The 22,259-nt window shown below is 43.5% G+C and overlaps 1 protein-coding gene and 1 long non-coding RNA gene across 4 annotated transcripts in view; one reads left to right on the plus strand and one right to left on the minus strand.

Annotated features, from left to right (window-relative positions):
* The window catches only part of GARRE1 (granule associated Rac and RHOG effector 1), an 80,216-nt gene that overhangs the window by 17,724 nt on the left and 40,233 nt on the right, over positions 1 to 22,259 (minus strand). For 2 of the 3 annotated variants that reach the window (XM_070450985.1, XM_070450986.1), the window contains exons 3-7: positions 9,325 to 9,534; positions 4,775 to 4,915; positions 4,464 to 4,559; positions 4,148 to 4,339; positions 1,657 to 1,815 (exon numbers count right to left, since the gene is read on the minus strand). In XM_070450985.1, the coding sequence (XP_070307086.1) occupies positions 1,657 to 1,815; positions 4,148 to 4,339; positions 4,464 to 4,559; positions 4,775 to 4,915; positions 9,325 to 9,534 (798 nt within the window). The remainder of the gene's footprint in view (positions 1 to 1,656; positions 1,816 to 4,147; positions 4,340 to 4,463; positions 4,560 to 4,774; positions 4,916 to 9,324; positions 9,535 to 22,259) is intronic. The other variant, XM_070450987.1, reaches the window with a different exon arrangement.
* On the plus strand, positions 14,894 to 18,085 carry LOC110139715 (uncharacterized). The gene is made up of 2 exons (XR_002314561.2): positions 14,894 to 15,091; positions 17,912 to 18,085. It is a non-coding gene; the product is annotated as an uncharacterized lncRNA (long non-coding RNA).

A 22,259-nucleotide genomic window follows, 5' to 3' on the forward strand; every position in this document is an offset into this window, starting at 1 on the left:
GCCATTGTTGGAACAAGCAGGTGTTTCCTCTTTCCTCCCATCCCCAGAACAATAATCTGAAGTTTCTTCATCAGTCACACACAAAGTTGCCCTGGGATCAAGGAGCAGAGAACTAGGAAGAAGTTTTTGCTCTCTGAATAACATGGGACTTTTTTTTTTTAACTGATATTTTCTCAGAACTGTGTTTGGGTCTTCCTACCTTATTTTACACACTCCTTTCTGGAGAACTTATTGACATGGTTCCCCTAGTTGCAGCTAAAATGGTCTTTGGGAATATGGATCAATCTACTAAAGGCAGTGGGCTCCTCCATACTTCAGCAGGGGGTCTCCAGTTTACTCTTTTTCTCAGGGGTTCCTATACTAAGGAACAGATTTTAAGGGAAATGTAACTCAACACTGTGGACAGGCCCCACCTGGCTCTCTACAAGGCAAGTACTACCCTGAGCTGGGCCACCAGAGAACTCACCCACACCAAACAGAAGGACTGCATCCTCCCAACAGCTCCTTTTATGAATAAAGTAGGAAACAGAGTAGAAACAGTTCTTTAATTATCTTAATCTCTAATTAACTTCCTTAAATTTCTAAAATGCTATGCATGCGTGCCAAGTTGTTTCAGTTGTGTCCAACTCTATGTGACCCTCTGGACTGTAGCCTGCCAGGCTGCTCTGTCCATGGGATTCTCCAGGCAAGAATACTAGAATGGTTTGCCATGTCTTCCTCCAAGGGATCTTCCTTCATCGGAAAGATCCCCTGGAGGAGGACCTATAACACTTCAAAAAGCAATCTTTCATGTTAGAACGTAGGATAAATACAAAGGGACACAGATCAAAGGTGTCTAACAAAAGCCTAAATGTTGTTATGTCCCTTGTGGTCCAGTGGCTAAGACTCCACAATCCCAATACAGGGGGCCCGGGTTTGATCTCTGCTCAGGGAACTAGATCCCACATGCAGCAACTAAAGATCCTGAGTGTCACAAAAGACCCGGTGCAACCAAATAAATAGTGAAAAAAAACAAAATTAAAGACATCTAGATGTTGATTTCCTAACACCATCCAAATTTGGCAAAAGTTATTCTTCTCACCAAAGTTAAAGAGACCAAACTTAGTTTGGAGTTGCCATTGTTATTTTTATTGTATAAAAGGAGATAAACAGAGAGCTGAGGTACAAAGTGACTGGACGGGGCACTACTTATACCATCGGAGGAGGTGATGTTTGAGCTGACGTAAGGAAAATGAGAGTGAGTCACATGAAGATCTGAGAGGAGTATGCTCAGGGAAAAGGAACATCAAGGGCAAAAACCTGAGACTGGAAGAAGGCTGCTGTGTTTGAGCAACAGAAGGACACCCACTGTAGCCCTGGAGAGTCAGGCCAGGTGAAAGGGCCTACCATCACTAATGTGATGGTTTCCTTAAAATCTGGAACGCCTGAGACACCATTTTGCAACTAGGTCCCTTGCAAATACATATCATCAATCTAGTAAAGGACAAAAAAAGACCTTTTAATGATGCTCTTCCTTTCCCATCTGGTCTAGCCTCTGCAGCAACCAAAGGGCTGTTTATATTATCCAGTGTTTCCACACATGAGCCCACAGCACATGCTCACATGCTTAAAATGTCTTCCTCTACTCCCCCCTGTCCGTCACATGTGCTCACTCACCAGTCCGGCCTGGCCAAACAGCAGCTGCACGGCAGTCTTGCAGGCACCCCGCCACGTGGATGGGCACACCTGGTTCAGGACTTCAGTGACAGGGAAGTCGTCCCTGGGTGTGATTCCATTATAGCAGCCTGCCTCCTTGATCAGCTGTAACATCGTATGCTACAGATTGATAAAAACAAAGTTCACACCTCAAAATAAAGCCATAAAAGGTTCCAAAATTTACAGAAATGCATTTATAGGTACAAAATAGCCCTCAAGAGAAGAGAATTTTATGTTCTCCCAAGTCACTTCATTTTGATTTCATAAGTAATTCTCATCAATTACCTTCAAAGATTTTCTCAAACCTGTGACTGGCTAGATATGGATACATGTGCATTAATACACATATGTGATTTCTATTCTAGCACAAAACACAGCATTATTTAGCAACCTACTGATACAAATTGGCTAAGGAATTTTGAAGTTCTGAATCCCTCTGAATAAGGAAAATTTTCTGATACAAGTAAATACCAGAAAACTTCATCCTTATTCTGGATGAACACGTGGTCAGCATAAGCTTCAATTCCAGTCTGCAACTTTCTAGCTGTGTGGCCTCGGGCTCCAGCTCCTCTGTCGGTCAAGTGGGGCAAAGGGCTGTGCCCACCTCATGGGTGAGCATTAATTGAGACGATGCATGGCAAACATCTGACACATGCCCGGCATACAGGATGCTCCACAGATGGTCCTAATTACTTCAGTACTAGGGCAAGATTTCTCCTCTTATATATTTCACTGAAACATTAACCACAAACAGCCTCCTAGGTTGTGATAGTAACACAGGCCGAGGGGGACCTCGCCCAGAGGATTAAGGGATGTGACCCTTGAGAAGAGGACTTAACACAGAGAAAGACCTGAAGAATAAGTGTGAAAGTGAGGCTGGGGCCGTGAGACAGCCAGGAAATGAAAGCCCATCCCAAGAGCATAACCATAAACAGCATTTTTATAGTGTACTTTCAAAACCTTTTATTTTATACACTTTGGACAAAATTTAAAAAAAAATTAACTTGGCAAAAGTCTCTTTAAAAGTCACCCTAGGAACTTCGGGGCTGGAGAACACAGGGAGGTGCTGGGACTGTGCTGCCTGGAGAGAACAGGGAACCGCCAAGCCCCTTCCCCAGGCCTTGTCCCAGGCGCCTCTTCCATCTGGCTATTCCTGAGTTACATTCTCTCATAACAAACCGGTGATCCAGAACTCTCCCAACAAGCTGGACTTCACAGCAACAGTGTACTCCGATCAAGGTACCATAAGGAGAATACACCGCGGCAGATACAGCACATGCCTGAAGAAGTTCATTTATGGCCCTGTGACTATAAAATAGTCACGGCCACTCTCTTAAATGCCAAAGTTTCCTTGAACTCCCTCCACACACTTCCTGTATTCCCCTAGCCTCTCTTCTGGCTTCAGAGACCATCTGTCTGTGAGGACCCAGGCCCTGATCCCACTTCAGGGCTCTAGACCCATATATCCAATTGCCTGCTGGATGGCTCCCCTTGACATTTCAAAAGCAATCTTAAAATCATGTACAAAAATGTATTTTTGATGACTATCATCAAGCCTTAATAAGCAGCACCAAAACTGCTGTCCTAGCCAGAAACTTGGGCCTCATCTCCCTTCCCCTCCCTCTCATAGCCAGTTAATCATGGAGTCCTGCTTATTACAACCTCTAGGTTGCTCCTGAATCCTTCCACTTGCCTCCCATTATCACCAGATGGGGTCATGGCCAAAAGCCTTCAGTGCTGCTCTCCTTCCAGCCAAAAATCTATCCTGAAGCCAGGGGAATCTTTCAGAAATGCCAGCCTAATCACGTGACCTGCCATGGTGGGGCACCTGCCTCAAACTGGGGGCTTTCCATCTCCCTGGGCTGCTTCTCCAGCCTTGGTCAGTGCCATGTCTTCCCCTTGTTCTAGACTCTCAGGTCTGACTACACGTTAGAATCACCCGAACAACTTTTATAAACTAGAAGAGCCCAGCCTTCATTTCAGGGCTATTAAATCCAAATCCTACTAGGGACTATACTTGACAGCCAGAGGACACCCCACCTCAGCTCTAAGGAAGACCTTCAGCTCTTGGGACAGGTTCTCACTTCCTGGCTGTCTCACAGCCCCAGCCTCACCCCCACACTTATTCTTCAGGTCTTTCTCTGCTTTAAGTCCTCTTCTCAAGGGTCACATCCCTTAACCCTCTAGCTGAGGCCCCCTCATCCTATGTTACTACCACAACCTTGGGGGCTGTCAAACTTCCTAGCCGGGTACTAACGCTCAGTAAAGCCTGGTACTAATTGCTCAATAAAGACCTATCAAATGGGGGGAGGGAAACATCACTCTAGTCTGCTTTTAGACAAGTTTACTGAGGAAGGTCAATGCCTCCTGTCTTCACTTCAGTTTTGCTTTTTAATCCAGATTCTTTACAAGCCATCAGGTGACCTTAAGAACTCCATTTTCAAGTTCACACCCAGGTTGGAGGAACACCATGGGAAGCTACCGTCTTGAGTTTCAGGTTGTCGGCAGCCGACTCGTTGAAGGAGACCCCCTTCAGGAAGCTTGATCCTATCTGCACGGGCACAGTGGGAAGCTCACACTGCATGGGCTGCGGCGGGGTCTGCCTCCGCCCTGTCTGCTGCGCCTCTGCCTCGCTGCAGCAGCCCTGAAAAAGGGTTGGAGAGGACAGGAGAGGTGACCCACAGCTCAGCTCTCAAGACGGCTGGCTCATGTGGATGGCGTGACTGCCACACCACAGCTCCCAGGAGCCACCAGACAGAACAACGTACCTGCAAACTGGCTTCTATTGCCTTTGGATTCAGGTGGAAACCAGCTTTCATTGCATATTCACAGTGACCTAAGCTTTCCAGAGCTATTTTATATGCCTGCAAAGAAATTTTTTCAAGAATCAAGATCACATAGTAGATTCTAAATTGACAAAGTCCAGTGAAAATAGAAATCTTAAATTTCTATAGTTACTAAAAGACATGAGGCCAACTACTATCCTATTACTCTTTCCAACTGGTTCAACATCAAAGCTTTAACTCCCCCCCTTGTTTTCATTCCTCAGATATTAATGTGCTAGTTTTGAAAAACATACTTGCAGAGCACTGTCAATTTTTATGTTCAGTTCTTTTAGCTGGTGCTCGGGAATTGCTGCACTTTGAGAACAGAAGAGCTGTTGAACTTCAATTCCTGCCAGGCGGCCATCACAGCCTCTTTCTCTCAATCTAGATGTTGCCTGCAACAGAAGCAGTGACTGGTAGGTAAAAGAGGATGTTACAGATACTAGCAAAATTAAAAGAACAAGAAACAACTAAAATAAAGCAAGAAACGATCTAAGCACTAGTCATTCTGGATTATCTCTATTATGAAGAGGGCAGCCAGAAATTCTGAAAGACTAAACCAAGCACTGACGAGAAAACAAACCTGACATAGCACTACCTTATTTAAGAAACCCCCTGGGAATTCCCTGGTGGTCCAGCGGTTAGGATTTGACACTGTCACTGCTGAGGGACGGGGTTCAATCCCTGGTCTGGGAACTAAGATCCCACAAGGCTCATGGCACAGTCAAAAAATACCCTGCAAAAAAGACTTACCTACCTGTTACATATATATATACACATATTTTTAAAAATCACATTTTAAGCTTCTCTGCTTTAAAAGTCACTCAGAAAAAAAAAATAAATAAATAAAAGTCACTCAGTTGTGTCTAACTCTTTGTGACTCCATGGGCTGTAGTCTACCAGGCTTCTCCGTCCATGGGATTTTCCAGGCAAGAGTACTGGAGTGGGTTGCCATTTCTTTCTCCAGGAGATCTTCCTGACCCAGGAATTGAACCCGGGTCTCCTGCACTGTAAGCAAACGCTTTACTGTCTGAGCCACCAGATACCTTACTATATTGGCCATTCAAGTTTCCAAAATTAAAAAATATATCTATTTGGTTGAGAGGTCCCATACACCAAAGTAAAAAACCTCACCAATAGGAAAAAAACTACATTGAAAAATTAAGGGAAAAACAGAACTTTTGAAATCATTGTTTAGTCACTAGATATACGTTTATGAAAAGTACACTGAACTTCCCAGGTGGCTCAGTGATAAAGAATCTGCCTACCAAGCAGGAGACACAGGTTCAGTCCCTGAGTTGGGAAGATCCCCGAGAGAAGGAAATGGCAATCCACTCCAGTATTCTTGACTGGGAAATTCCATGGACAGACAAGCCTGGTGGGCTACAGTCATGGAGTCACAAAGGGTTGGGCATGACTTAGCAATAAACAACAACAATGAATACATAAGACAGGAAAACAAGAAGACATAAGGACGTAAGACAGAAAAACAGGAAGACTAATCTGTGTTTTGTGATGAAATGCTAGTTATCTATACATATGAATCAGGACTAGAGAATATAGAAAACTACATATTCAATTTATTAGATGTAACGAAGGATTCAGGATGAACTGTCTTTCAATTTTTCAACATCTATTTTTATTACAATAATACTTGCGTAACAAGTAACATTTTTAACAGTTAATTTTTGTTCTTCTAGTTTAATGGAGTTTTAATATTTACCAACATTGCAAGACTAAAGGAAATTAAGCAGCTATAATGTCATGTATTTCCAAAACTTCACAAATTCTATCTGAAGACCAATCACTCCCTGAACCCTAATAGTCTCACAGTTTAAAACCATTTGGCTCTCTTTCTTGAACTCTTCATTTAGTCAAAATGTGTAGCTCACAGGTCTTACATTAGAGGAGTCACTGGATAAGCCAGTGGAGCACCAAACCAGGTCCCTATAGTCTTGGAGCTGACTTGGAAAGGCAGCAAATGGTTGGAAATGGGTTGGAAAGGCAAGCAAATAAAACATTTAAAGAATATAAAATGAAAAAACACATCCCAAAGGAAATAAAGAACTGTGACAGGGAGCACCCAAGAAGCTGAGAAATCATCATTTAGGCTGCATTTAAAGAGGAGGCGGCAGTCAACAGAACTGCAGGGTCGGGGAGCGGACAGGCAGAGATGTAGGCACAGGAACTAGAACTCAGGGAGCAGGGGAGAGTGGTCAGAGGCGGCTGGTGGGGAGGCAGGAGCCAGACTATGTGGGCCTAGGCAGGTCATGGGACGGGTCTACCCCTTACCCTGAGGAAACAGAGAGAGATGAGGGACAGCAAGGCAGGAAGGGCAGAAGCAGCCCCAGCCTCTGAAACTGTCAGGGAGAGTAACGGCCCCTGAAACAAGTCAGTGACAGTGGACACAGAATGAAGGGGCAGGTCTACAACAGGATGTTGGCGGCAGGGTCTGCAGGGCTTTTGTAGGGCCTGGATGCAGCGGTGACAGAAAAACTGGAGGATAAATGCCAGGTTTCTTGCACAGGGGACTCGGTGTGAGAGGGCACTACTTGCTAGCACAGGGACGGTTTGAAGAGGAACAGGTGTACATGGGAAGGCCAAGGGCTGAGCCCTCTGAAGACCTGAGGAGGACAGCAGCTGAACACAGGGGCCTGGGACCACGAGGGAAGGGAACTGGGCACACACGCTCCATGGCCCCAGCACACAAGAGGTTTTTAAAGTTCCAAGATTAGATGGAGACCCCTCAGGGAAGAGGACATGTAGAACTGAGCCTTGAGGAACTCACATTCATAAGTTATGTTGAAGAGAAGATAGCAAAGTGGTTGGAGAGGCTAGCCTAGGAGGTAAGAGGGTAACTAAGAGCACATGGTTCTTCATAAGGAGAGAGGATTTCCAGGCCCAAGTTGCTGTGAGCTGCTAAATGGAGTCAACGGGATCCTTGGATTTCTGCCAATGTTTCTGGCAACACAGAAGGCACCAGTGACCTTGACAAGACAAGGCATGTTCTGGTGGAGGAGTGGAAGCCAGATTTTAGTGAGCTGAATGGTGCTCGTTATATATAAAGCTTCATATTGTGCAAAACAATACACATATGGATACACACATATAGAATAAAAATGTAAAAATATGCATAGGAGTCACACACTCCAAAATCAAGAGGTTATCTCTAGAGAGAAAGGAATATGAATACGACAGCGGAGAAGTATAAAGGGAATTCAACTGCATTTGTAACAATATTTTTCTGTTAACAATAAAAGGTATGAAGCAAATGTGCAAAAAGTGAAGATTCATTTGACAAAGCTAAAAGGTAGATAGATGGTTATGTATGTGACATTTCATATATGCTTGAAATATCTGATAACAGTAATTTTTTTAGGGTGAATCAAAGGTGAGGCAAACAATTTTTCCAAGAAGCTGGCTATGAAAAGAGAGGAGAAACAGGGCAGAGCACGGAGGATTTTTATTTGCAAGCCTATTTGTGTATTGGTGGGAACATGCTGAGGAGGTAGGAGGCAAAACATAGGGTCCCACCACAGAAGCCCTGACGGTGGGGGCAGGGTGGAGAGAGGCAGACTTTGTACAGGAGGAGAGGGCGCCTCCTCTGCTGTAATGAAGAGGAAGGAACAGAAAAGGATCTGAATGGGAGAGGTGTGTCATCTGGGTGGAAATGGAGAAGAGGGGCTGCTGCTAGGCAGAGTCTGTTTTCTCAGTGTGTAGGGGGCAGGGTCACTGGTTGGAAGCAAAGTAAGGAAGGCAGAAAGCCAGGGCAGACAGAAGTGGGTGAAGGAAAAGGTCAAGGCCAGGAGGTCACAGGAGCACCAGCAGGCTGCTCACTTGGTCTGGGCTCTCAGCATGAATGATACCCACAGGTTGGGTAGAGAAGACCTTGAGTCATGTATGAAGGGTGTAAGTGTGAGCAGCGTGATCAGGAGACTGCGGCCGGGAGGGCACAGAGGGCTGTAAGGTGAGAAGACAAAGGTGGGGGCCCCATTGCCCGGGCACCTGCAATGAAGTCAGCAGGTACCACTCCTGCACTCAACCCCCAATGAGCACTGCATGGCTGCTCCGATAAACACCAAGAAAGCAGAGGAGAATCTTTAAAATGAAAGAGACCAACACAGGGAAAAGAAACTGAGAAAAAATAATGCAACGGAACATCATAAAACTGAACTAAGTAAACAACAGAACATATAATGTTAAAATGTTGAAAGATGTTTACAAATTTGATTAGAGGAGATTTCTAAAACAAAATGAAATAGTTTGCCAATTTAATTGAGGTTTTGAGTCAAACTAAATATTATAATATAAATTCTCTTTTCCTCTGTGAAATGAACAGTAAATCCTAGTTAAAGTGTTGACTTGCAAGGCTTTTCTTCCAGCCTCAGAAACAAAGGAGTATTAAAATACCAACAAGAAGAGTGTCATTGCTGACTACATCCCCATCTAGCTACCTAGCTGACTGTTTACTCCATTTACCTTTCAACCTCTTCACCCTGGTCCCTATTCCCAGAAACTTTGCTGCACTTCTTGTCAAAGGCCTCTCCTCAACCCTGTTTTTGTAAAGCCCCTTCTCCTAGGAGGCTGTGAGTAGAGGCTGTCTTCCCAGTACCTGGTGCATGCCTGGCATGAAGTGGGCATTTACAAAAGCATTCACTGTTAAATGAAGCAACAATCTAATGGTAACAGTTGAAAAATCAAACTTCTACATAAAAAAGGCCTTTTTAAGAACCAACAGGCAAAGGCCCTCTGGAGCCTCTCCTATCTGAACAAAGGGCACTGATCTCCCCAGAGTCAGGGTTACCTCAGCAGCCCCTCGCCAGGATCGCACCGCTTCCTCCAGTTCCGATGTGTGGCCCATGCCAGATAAGCCGCCGCCACTGCTGCTGTTCTTTTTTTCTGGCACAACAACTTCAGCAAAGCAAGAGTGAGCCACGGGCTGTACCTTCTGTAACGCCTGGGTCAAAAACTGGAAATGGACCTGCACCACTGTCAAAAAGCATCGTCCCAACACCTGTGAAGACAAGAGAGTCAGGGACTTTCAGGTTGCGGGTTGCTATTGCATTACTGCAATAAATTCTCAAGTATCAATTTGAGTAGAGGTAACAATTAACTGGAATTCTGAAATCACATGGAAGTTACAAAGTCACCATGCTTTAGAAGGATCTGCCTTTGTTCTCACATTTGGACCTGGGTGGCCTGGTGCCTAGAAGTCAAAACTTTATCACCAAATTGCCAACCTCAAGGTTTGAATGGACCTCCCAGCCTCCCTCACTCCTGTCCTCCACTCTCCTCATGTGGACTCTTGCTCACACCAACCCTGATTGTCTGTGAGCTCCAGTGGAATCACAGCAAGCCACAATTCCAATTCTGTCCACACAGTATTCAGAGGGCAGAAGAAAAGCCAGATGATTAGAAATCTGAAAGGTCAGTTTGACTATAAGAACATATTCCACTGGAAATGGAATCCAAAGATACAGGTTATTTAGTAACCTGTGTTAAGTGTTATTAACATAGTAATTACATAGTTATTAACATAGCTGTATGTCATATTTCCAGTCTTATGAAACAAAGCTGACAGACCTGTTTTCTCAGAGTTAACAAAACACCCTGGTACATCCATGTGTCAAATCAGGAGAAAACGACTTTCTTAATACATATTAGTATAGCTGATTGATTGATACAACAGTCCATTAAAGCAGAAACTTCACTTTAAAAACTACTAAATACGTAATGCTATGTTAATGTATACTATTAATATATAATTCTATGTTAATGTATACTATTAATATATAATTATAAAAATATGTGTACTAGAAACATACAACATACCACCAACAGAAGATACAAATGTGCCCTATCTGCCAACCTCTGGTATTGGCAAGAGCTATTCTCTGACACTGTTTGTTGTTCTCTGTTTGCTTTCTTGTGTTAATTCCAGCTACAAGGTATTCTCTACAATTTCCTATTTCTTTTCTCTTTAAAGGAGATAAGAATTTGCTACTTGCAAAGCAACTTGAACAGACACTTTTCAGATTACTGACATTTTCCCTAATCTTTTAGTTGTTTTATCCATAGTAAATTTGACAATAACAACAAAATTTTATTGTAACTTTTTTACATGCCCCGTAACATTAAAAAATATATATATTTTGGCCATGCCATGTGACATGTGGGATCTTAGTTTCCCAACCAGGGACTGAACCTATGACCCCTGCATTGGAAGCAGAGAGTCTTAAACCACAATGCTGCCAGGGAAGTCCCTCAAAACATTTTTAATGTAGAGTATTTCATATTTCACTGGCCTATAGAGTGGTTTACTGACAGAAAGTTGCTTCCTGAGTTTGTGATTTACCCAACTGGAGAAGAGCAGAGGGCCTACTGTTGCCAGCATTCCACGTACTGCCCTGGGGACATGGTGAAGGTTTCCACTGGCTTTCACAAGGAACTAAAATTCAACCCCAGTGCCCACACTTTGGCCTGTTACTGTCCTCTGAAGCAGGCAGAAATAAGAGCCCACCCTGGACCTCTCGCCTCCCAGCACACATTTCAGATGCTGCCCTTCCCTACCTGCACTAGGCAGAGCTCTTCCTCCTGGAGAAAGAGAGTCAGGCAAGTTCCCAGTGGTGACACTTACTCCCTCTGAATTATTTTCCCCTGTGGAAATCACCAGGCCAAAACTAAAACAAACACATAAATCTCACATCACAGCATCCTCCCTCTACAGGGAACAATCAGAAAAACAGGCTGAATTCCCACCCAAACCCCCTGGGTTTCCACCTCCTCCCTCAAAGCTCTTCCCCATCAGAGATGGGCAGAGTGAGCCACACAGAGTAAACAGACCTAGCAACCTGGAACTTGTGACACAAACAGAAGAAAGAGGATTTAATTAGCACTGCACACAGTAGCAGCCAGCTTGAACACTCAGCATGCACCTCACTTGTGCGAAAGATTTCACATAGATTCTCTCATTCAATCCTAGGAACAACCATGTGAGGTCATTCCCATTTCACAAACAGTAAGACTAAGGCACAGAAAGGTTATGAAACTCTGCCAAGTGAATTTGGCAGAGGGCTCACTTGACTCAAGTGTCTATGCCCTTAGCCAGCGTGCACCTTGCCCTCAACAAGATCTACATGCCTGGAGACAGCTGTGTGCTGGCAACACTGAAACCAGACACATGACAGAAGCTCAACCCTAACTGGCTTAGGCCAGAATGCCACAGTGTTCTGAAGCTCCCCACAGAGCCCACCCAGGAGGACTGAAGCCGAGTCCTCAGGCACACAAACTCTTCCCCCTCCTTCTTCCGTGACCTCTTGGCAGGCTGAGGGAGGAGCAGGGAGAGAGAAGTGACATGCCATGCGCCATCTGCCCTGGGCTCACATTCTTTCAGCTTCTGACAGACACAACTGAGTCACTCATTCTTCCAACAAATGTGTAATACGTACAAAGCACAAAAAAAGCTAGAGGATAACACAAGAAATACAGTGAACAAGTCACTGTCCTTCTGAGGGTTACCTTCTAACAGTGGGGGACAATAAGTAGATGTGCAAAGTCAGGGGCTACCGGAGAAGGAACACTGAGGGGCGAGGTGGGAAGGAAAAGGCTCTCTGAGGACAAGAGCACGGGAACAAGGTGAGTATCCCGTCTGTCCCTTCTGAAGGGAAGTTCTAGGAATGGCCTCTGAAGGCCTGACGCAGGGTCCTGGGCCTGGAAGAGGACACTCTCATCATGCTGCCGATGGCAGGCTGGGGGCTGGGGAGGGTCCTCTTGCTGTTGAGGGCAGAGTGGTGGAAAGAGGACGCCGCTACTGCAGGAATAAATGGGGAGAGATGGTGGTCAGTTTTAGAAGGGGCACCTTCAGAATGTTGCCACCACCACTTCTCACATGCTTGACCTTGGATGAGACGTCTAACTTAAATTTCTTCCTTATGTATAAGAAGTGGAAAAAACAAGACCTCAGCATCTCCCTCCCCCGGCTCATGAGGTATGGAGCACAAATTATGGTTGTAACAAAATATTTGTGTTGTAAGCAATTCACTAAAACGCCAATCAAAATGATGGTTACTCTGAACCTTGGAAAAGCTATCTAAAGAACGAATAGCTATTCTGCAAGTGTACCTAAGTAACAGAAGTACAAATACCACCTTCTCTGGAGAGAGGACTGAGCTCAACCTCCAGCCTGCCTCTGCCCACCTTTTCTCTACAATATCTCCTGTCTTAGCCCAGTTTCCTTCCTGTCACAGGCTCCATTCTTCCTGACCCAGGAATGTGCCAGTCCTTAGGGTCTTCCTGAGAAACCTGGAAAGCAATAGAGACTCCAAAGTTATGAACCTGAAAACATGTGACCCAAGGGCCTAGGACAGTTACTTTCTCTTTAATTTTAAAGTTGCATCTATTTACTTATATAGTGGCAGAGCAGCATGTGGGAATTTAGTTTCCCAACCAGGAACTGAACCCATGGCCCCTGCATTGAAAGTGCAGAGTCTTAACCACCGGACCAGGGGTGTCTCAACTTTCTCTTCCACAGGGAGACCATTTCCTGGATCACGGGATCCCATGAAGATGCAGAACAGATATAGCAAGCTGAAGGACAAATGAGTGGTCAGTGAGATTAAAATGTCACTGGAGCTACAGAATTCCAAGTCAATCAAGAGCTAACATTTACTGAGTGTTTAACCCATACCAAGCACTTTACATGCAGTGAAGTGAGGCTGTGGGGTGAGAGCAATTCATCCATTTTACAGATAACAACACCGAGGCTTAGAGAGAGAAAGAATCTTGCTCCAATGTCAAGCAGGTAATAAGAGGTACAGTAGAGATTTGACACTGAGTCTAACTCCAAAAACTGTTCTAACCACCAGGCTGTGCTATTTTCATATGACAAGATCCAGGAGGTAGTCACAACAGTGGCTAAGGATGTCACGAAGGGGAGGGGACCCCTGTGCAGGAACCCTGATGAACAAAGACTGAGAGGCATGGCTCAGTCTTCTCTGACAGTGGGAAAGGTACTGCAACAAACTTAGCAAGTGCCTGTGGCACTTCAGGGTGGCAGGAGTCTTGAAGTTCATGATTTGCATAGCAGACAACAGCTAAGACTGGCTGCAAACAGAAATGATAAAATGGGAGAGGGCACATGGAGCTTGGGAAAAGGAGCAACTTCTCTTACCTCTTAAGGAATTCCAAGCCCCAAAACATCTATGTGGGCCTTCAGCCCATCAGTCTCTTTCAAGAATTATGAAGAAAGCAATCAGACTTAATCTTACCCTTGGCATCTGAATTAAAAAAAAAAAAAAAACCATTCATCTCAAAGCATCCCAACTGTATGGAATTTGGGACAATATGAGGCTCTTATCAGAGCTGCATTAAGAGAAACATCTTGGGGATTTCCCTGGCAGTCCAGTGGTTGGGACTCTGTACTTCCACTGCAGGAAGTGTGGGTTTGATCCCTGGTCAGGGAACTATGATGCCACATGCCATGCAGTGGCACAGCTTTAAAAAAGAAGGGGAAAAAAAGAAAGAGAGAGAGAGAAAGAAATATTTTGGTATGACTTAAATTCCTCATAAAAGCCCAACTCCTGAATATAGACAATAAGTGACCTTGCCACTACTGCTTCCAAATATCCATGGAGCATTCTGGATTGTAAATAGCCATTGAGCATCTACTGAAATAAAATCTTGTTTTCTCAGAATTGCTGATGGTGGAGGAAAAGGGTACATGTTCACTTTCCCATGCCTCTATAAATGGACCTATATAGGGGGTTATCTTTATGGATATAACCAGGAAACCTTTTTTCAGTGATTTTTCTATTTTATTAATTAAAACAGATTTTAGTTTAAGGTCATCCTGTTTTGAGCCCCAAAAGACCACCCTTTCTATACCACCAGAGTCAATTCTACCTTCCTAGAATATTTTCAAAATTTTAGTTACTCCTCTTCCAGGGCCACGGCCTTACTCAGCCCTTACTATATCCCCACGTGTTGAAATTACAGACTGCCCAAGTCTACCCCATCTGTGACACACCTTGTGATTTTCACATCAATATACACAATGTCTAAATTCATTTTCTACTCAAAGTCACTGAACAAATCATCTTTCTCATATCCCTGCAAAGTGAAGAACAAATAGAAATGTCGCATATGCCATAGTGTCAAACATTTGGGTCAAACTTCTGATCAGTTTAAAAGTCAAGAATGAATGAAATGAAGTCAATCCGGATTGGCGGCTTTTATTAGAAATTCCAAAGTCATTCAATCATTTCTTTCTCTTCAAAACTTACTTGTACCTTAAACATTACAGTTGGTTCCAAGTGTTCTCAATCTTTTGTCCTTATGATAATTCCACAGTTATTACATAATGACCTAACCAACAGAACGGAATGTGATATAAGAACCTAAATGTGTCTCCAGAGAAATAGAGAATGCAGCCAACCATGCCTGGACTATGGAAAGTACTTTATGGAGATTAAATTACAGTATGAAAATGTAAAAACCAAGCTCAACCAAAAAAAAAAAAAATGGTAAAAACCATGAAACTAAGATGTATAGCCTGACCTAAAAACTGATTAACAGTGAGTATTTAAACTTTTTGTTTTTTAAAGCAATTAACAAAACAATAATCTCTTTGTAGTTGGTATCAACCCAGAGCACAAAGAAGCTGCCATGCTATGTACAGGAGAAAGAACTAGTGAGGAGAGAAAGCTAACACATGCCCAAGGATGGGTGAGCCAACAACAAACGTTAATCATTCAGACAAGATTACATTCTGCCCCTGACATGCTGCTTTACTGCTGGTAACAATATCATCAGACACAGTTTCTAAACTCCTGCTTCACAGGCCAAGCACTGGGATCCACAGAAACTTTTACACCAGTAATACATATTCACTGCAAATAACTTAACAGGAAAAGATAAGCTCAATAAAGAAACAGTGTCAGATATTACTAAATAGATATAACCACTGATTACATGTTTGCGATACAGCCTACATTTGAAACTGTTTTTTTCTTTTTTTCCAAAATTAGGTCATTTTATATGTTGTTTTGGGGTTTCCCTGATAGCTCAGTTGGTAAAGAATCCGCCTGCAATGCAGGAAACCCCAGTTTAATTCCTGGGATTGGGAAGATCCACTGGAGAAGGGACAGGCTACCCATTCCAGTATTCTTGGGCTTTTCTGGTGGCTGAGCTGGTAAAGAATCCACCTGCAATGCAGGAGACCAGGGTTCGATCCCTGGTTTGGGAAGATCCCCAGAGAAGAGAAAGGCTACCCACTCCAGTATTCTGGAGAATTCCATGGACTATATATTTCATGAGGTTGCCAAGGGTCAGACACAACTCAGCAACTTTTACTTTCATATGTTGTTTTACAGTCTGCTTTCCAAAATAAAATGTATCAAAAATTTATTACCATGCAACACACATAGGAAGTTTTATATTTTAGCTACACTACTATACATCTTTACATAACTAGTAAGTATAATTATAAACTATCATCCAGGACATGAAACAGTGAAAGGCCAGTGATAGGAACTAAGTCCATGTCAATTATGGTAGACAAAGGAGGAGGGGCGGTTACTGCTCAATGGGCAGAGATTCAGTTTGGGAAGATGAAGAAGTTTTGGAGGTGGACAGTGGTTGATGGCTACAAAAAATATTAATGTACTTAATGCCACTGTATGCTTCAAAACTCTTAAGATGGCAATATTTATGCTATGTATAGTTTACCACACTAAAAAAAAAGCAGAACTGCTGCTAGTTACCCTCTCTGCTACCATTCGATTCCAAGCTACAGTCATCTCTTGCTGGAATTACTGTAAAAGCCTCTTAACTGATCTTCCTGCTTCCTTTCAATTAGGATTAATTTTATCTACACATAACAACAACAACAAATGCAGTGGCTTACATAAAATCAATGTTTACTTCTTTCTATGATGAAAATCAGCAAGGAATCAAACCAGGCAATCTTAAAGGAAATCAGCCCTGAATATTCATTGGAAGGACTGTTGCTGAAGCCAAAGTTCCAATACTTTGACCACCAGATGCAGAGCCAACTCACTGGAAAAGACCTTGATGCTGAGGAAGATTGAGGGCAGGAGGAGAAGGGGATGAAAGAGGATGAAATGGTTAGATAGCATCACCAACTCAATGGACATGAATTTGAGCAAACTCCTGGAGATAGTGGAGGACAGAGAAGCCTGGTGTGCTGCAGTCCAATGGGCTGCAGTAAGTCCGACACAACTTAGCAATGTGAACAACAAAGGTGAAAATAAATCTAGGGTTTGGCAGTCCAGAGCTAGGATGAGGGCTCCTGGGTATCACAGGGAGCCCAGTTCCCATCTTTCTGCTCTTCATCCTCACGCAAGACTTACATACTTAAATTACCTCACAGTTCTAAATAATTAAATGACCTTCAGCCATTGTGCCTGCATTCTAGAGAGTAAAAAACTGGGGAGAGTGAGGAAAAGGGAGCACCCTTTTTCCCTAAGGAAACTTCCTCATAGTCTCATCCAAAACCTCCAGTTACATCTTCATGAATCAGAACTTACTCAAGTGACCACTCCTAGCTGTAAGGGAGGTTGGGAAGTATAGTCCAATTTTCAAGAACAATATTCCTGAAAAAAACAAAAGCAAACAAAAAACCCTCCAGACTTGGTTATTTACTTTTTTGGCTGTACCATGCAAAATTCCACATTGTGGAACCTTAATTCCCCAACCAGGGATCAAACCCAGAGCCCAGCAGTGAAAACGCCAAGTCCTAACCACTGGACTTTTAGACAATGCCAAGAATCCTTTGAAGGAGGCCCACCCTGACCCTATTTGCAAATGAACCACTACCCTATCTGGAGCATCCTTCTATTTTTCAGACAGGCATTGCTCAATGTTCCATCCGCAGAGAGGTCTTTCTTCTACCTCTCTTCATCATTCTTTCTCTTCATAGTACCTCTCACTACCTGACATTATGTTTGTATGGGCCATTTATTTTTTGTCTGCTTCCCTAACTAGGAGTTATGGAGAAGGAAATGGCAACCCACTCCAGTATTCTTGCCTAGAGAACCCCATGGACAGAGGAACCTTGCGGGCTACAGTCCATGGGGTCACAAGAGTCAGACACGACTGAGTGATTTTCACTACTACCTAGGAGTTAAGCTGAATGTGGCAGGGTCTTTTGTTCTGCTCCCAGTCACATTCTCAATGCCTGGCACAAAGCGGACAATCTTTCTGTACCTATCTGTTGAAAGAAGAAAAAAAGCAGTTGCTACTCTCCACATAAAAGCCCCAATCCAGGCCAAGGGCAGCATGTTGACTGAAGAGCTGAGGGCAAGACATCATGGAAGCATCTATGTGCAAAAGTTATTACCCCTGAACTCTTCCCGCTTTCTTTCCCTGGACAGCTCTTCTGCAGCCAGCCCATGGACACCAGCTGCAACCCTGACTTACTTTGAGGGTGATACCCCAACAGGCTGGGGGGAGATAACTCTTCTGGAGAAGGAAAGGCTGTAAACCATGCAAGGCTTTCCTGCGAGTGACACACTTGCCCAGAATAAAGAATCAGGTGTAACATGTCATGCCTTGGAACTGTAGGCTTATTCTTTCAAACTGAGAACCAATATTGTAATTAACAGGTATGCTATTGAGGGAATGAAGGGTACATATATAAAGGCCTAGAAAGGTGTATTTTCCCTGTATGTTTGTGTATGTGTATCTACTTGTGGTTTTCTGCCCAGATACATGAAACAGTTAATAGTGGTTCTACCTGGGACTGGGATGGAGTTGGAAGAGAGAAGCATGACCTTTGGAGAAGTGAACTTAGGGCATTCAGAAATGTTTGTATTTTTTTACCGTAAGTATGCATCACATACAAAATAAAACTAATTAATTAAAATTAATAATCAATAATAGTAGTACATCCAAAGCATTCTCATTAAAATGAGGACCAAAACAAAGATGCTCATTCTTAAAAAAAAAAAAGAAAAAAGGTGCTCATTCTTAAAGCTCATTGTTTTATATATTAAAACCTATGCTGATAGTCAGAGAATTCCCTGGTGGTCTGGTGGTTAGGATTTCTGGGCTTTCACTGCCACAGACTGGGTTCAGTCTCTGGTCAGAGACGATTCCACAAGCTATGTGGCGTGGCCAAAAAGTAAAAGTAAAACCTATGTTCAATGCAACAAGATATACAGCTACTGGAAGGGAGAAGATATATATAGATGACAGGATCACATATACCAAAAAACCCCAAATAAACCAACTGAAACATCAAAATTATTGAGTCCAGCCACAGAGCAGGAGATAAGACAAAAATTTTAAAAATCAAGGGTGTTCCTATGTTACAGAAAAAAACTTTCAAATAAAATTTCATCCTGGGCTTCCCTGGTGGCTCAGTGGTAAAGAATCTGCCTGCCAATGCAGAAGACACTGGTTCAATCCCTGGGTCCAGGAAGAGCCCCCACTCACAACTAGAGAAAAGCCCGCACACAAACAAAGGCCCAGCATAGCCAAAAAAAATAAGCAAAATTTCATTCACGGTAGCAACTAAAATAAAGAGTGGTTAAGAATGTTAAAAATACACACAGCCACTAGAAAGGAAATTATGAAACTTTACTAAGAGACATAACTGAAGGCTTCATAGAAGACATAATAAACTGTTAAAACCCTGAAAACAAAACAATTCAGCAGGTGTTTCCAGGATCATAAATATGTTCCCCATCACATCCTCTGACATGCTCCACCCGGAACCTGCAGTGTGGCCTCTCCAACATCTAGTCCCGTGGCTTTGGAAGCAGCTGTCAGGTAACTGCTTCCCTTGCGCGCTCAGTCTGGGGGTACCCCAACACCAAAAGAGGGCACAGAGTCAGGCCTGACCAATCAATGTGTTAGTTTAACCTTTCTGTCCATAAGGCCCAAGGACAGGCAAGTGACCCAAGTCAAGCCAATCAGATTGAGTTCCAGAACTTTTGTCAGAACCTGGGAGAGAACAGAGGTGTTGGCAACTCTGGCACGGAGACAGTCTGGGTCTGTTCAGCACTGTGTGAGCCCCTGTATCCAGTCATGACCAGAGAGAGACAGAGCTAACCTTCTTCAGTTCATGGGGTCAAACCATTGTTTTGCTGAGAGGCAGTACAGAGTTACAGTCAAGAATCTGCACTCTATAGATTACTGTGATATTGAATGGTTTGCCTTGGAAACGAACAGAGAACATTCTATCGTTTTTGAGATTGCATCCAAGTACTGTATTTTCAACTCTTGTTGACTATGATGGCTAAGTCCATTTCTTCTAAGGGATTCTTGCCCACAACAGTAGATATAAATAATGGTCATCTGAGTTAAAGTCACCCATTCCAGGCCATTTTAGTTCACTGATTCCTAAAATGTCAATGTTCACTCTTGCCATCTCCTGTTTGACCACTTCCAATTTGCCTTGATATCTGGACCTAACATTCCAGGATCCTATGCAATACTGCTCTTTACAGCATTGGACTTTACTTCCATCACCTGTCACATCCACAACTAGCTGTTGTTTTTGCTTTGGCTCCATCTCTTCATTCTTTCTGGAGTTATTCCTCCATTTTTCTCCAGTAGCATGTTGGGTACCTACCAACCTGGTGAGTTCATCTTTCAACATCATACCTTTTTGCCTTTTCATACTGTTCATGGGGTTCGCAAGGCAAGAATACTGAAGTGATTTGCCATTCCCTTCTCTGGTAGACCACATTTTGTCAGAAACATGACCTGTCTATGACCCGTCCATCTTGGGTGGCCTTACTCATAGTAAAGTGGCATGGCTCATAGTTACGTTGAGTTAGACAAGGCTGTGGTCCACGTGATCAGTTTGGTTAGTTTTCTGTGATTGTGGTTTTCATTCTATCTGCTCTCTGATGGATAAGAGGCTTATGGAAGCTTCCTGATGGGAGAGACTGACTGAGGGGGAAACTGGGTCTTGTTCTGATGGGCAGGGCCATGTTTAGTAAATCTTTAATCCAATTTTCTGTTGATGGGCAGGGCTGTGTTCCCTCCCTGTTGCTTGACCTGAGGCCAAACTTCGGTGGAGGTAATGAAGACAATGATGACCTTCAAAGGTCCCATGCACGCCCTGGTACACTCAGTGCCTCTGACCCTGCAGCAGGCCACCGGCAACCCACGCCTCTGCCGGAGATTCTTGGACACTCACGGGCATGTCTGGGTCAGTTTCTTGTCGGGTCACTAATCCTTTCTCCTGGATCCTGATGGCACAAGGTTTTGTTTGTGCCCTTCAAGAGTCTGTGTCCCCAGTCCTGTGGAAGTTCTGGTGGCAGCCCCTTGCTTTCCGGTTCTGGTTGTTGCAAGCCTGCCTCTCTGCCTCCAGGCAGGGAGGGGCCGTTACACAGCTAGCTCTCCTTTGGTATTCGCTCAATCCTTTGTTCTGTGAGCAGGCCAGGCTCACAGAACCTGGTTGTTAGGTTGTTAGGTTACAGCCTTTCTGGGAAAGTTCTCTTTTCCGCAGTAGTGGTTAGGCTTGTATTCTGTGGGCTTCTTTTTTTATTCTCCCAGTTACGTTGCCTCCCCACAGACCCACCTGTGAGAGGGTTTCCTACTGTGTGGAAACTTCTCCTCCTTCACCATTCCCTCCCCAGGACAGGGCTTCATCCCTAACTCTTTTGTCTCTCTTTTTGTCTTTTATATTTTGTCCTACCTCCTTTCGAAGAAAATGGGCTGCCTTTCTGGATGCATGGGGTCCTCCACCAGTGTTCAGAAGTTGTTTTGTGGAAGTTGCTCAGCATTCAAATGATCTTTTGATGAATCTGTGGGGGAGAAAGTGGTCTCCCCATTCTATTCCTCTGCCATCTTTTTAGTAACTATGACTTTTTAGTAACTATGAAAATTACATTATATTCTTCTAAAAGAAAGCAACACTGCCATTTTAGTCACCAGAATTGCAAGCACAGCATTCTTTCCTTGACTCCTAATTGCTAATTAGGAATCCTAATTTCTCTATTCTCATCATTTTCTTCCTTGATTCACTTTTATTTCCTTCATTTTTTCCTGAAAAGCACTTGCCTTTTTTCTCATCACTATACCTTACTCAATAACACTGTGATATTGTGATTTATAATAAATATGTATTTTGGTCTTTTTCCATGGTTCCTGGCACACAGCTCCTAAAACCCTTGGAATTTTCTAAGTGATAAGAGACAGAAAGTATCTTTTGTTATTCATAACAAGCCTCTTTCAACCATACCTGAGTTTGGGTTTGAGGTGACTTTTGGGAAGTCCCTAAGGATAGGGGCTGGTTGACAGAGGAACCAAGTTTGAAACTTCCAGCCCAACCCCTCTGGAGAAGGGAAGAGCTAGAGAGAGAATCACCAACAACCAAAACTGAATCAACCACACCAGTGAAATGAAGGTTCAGAAACGCCAAAAGGATGAGGTTCAGAAAGACTCTGGGATAAAGACCATGTGCAGGTGCTGGGAGGGTAGCAGGTCTGGAAAGGGCATGGAAGCTCACACCACTTACCACAAACTTTGCCTTATGCATATCTTTCATCTGGCTGTTCCTAAGTTACATCCTTTTATAACTGAGTGAGTTTTTTTCTGAGTTCTGTGAGCTGTTCTAACAAATTAATCAAATCTGTGGAAGGGTCATGGGAATCTTTTGATTTATAGCCAGTTGTTAAGAAACACAGGTAACACCCTGGACTTGTAACTGGTATCTAAGAGGGGGTAGGGGGAATCTTGTGGGACTGTGCCATTAACTGTGGGATC

Source organism: Odocoileus virginianus, chromosome 20, assembly GCF_023699985.2.
Source record: "Odocoileus virginianus isolate 20LAN1187 ecotype Illinois chromosome 20, Ovbor_1.2, whole genome shotgun sequence".
Lineage (NCBI taxonomy): Eukaryota > Metazoa > Chordata > Mammalia > Artiodactyla > Cervidae > Odocoileus > Odocoileus virginianus.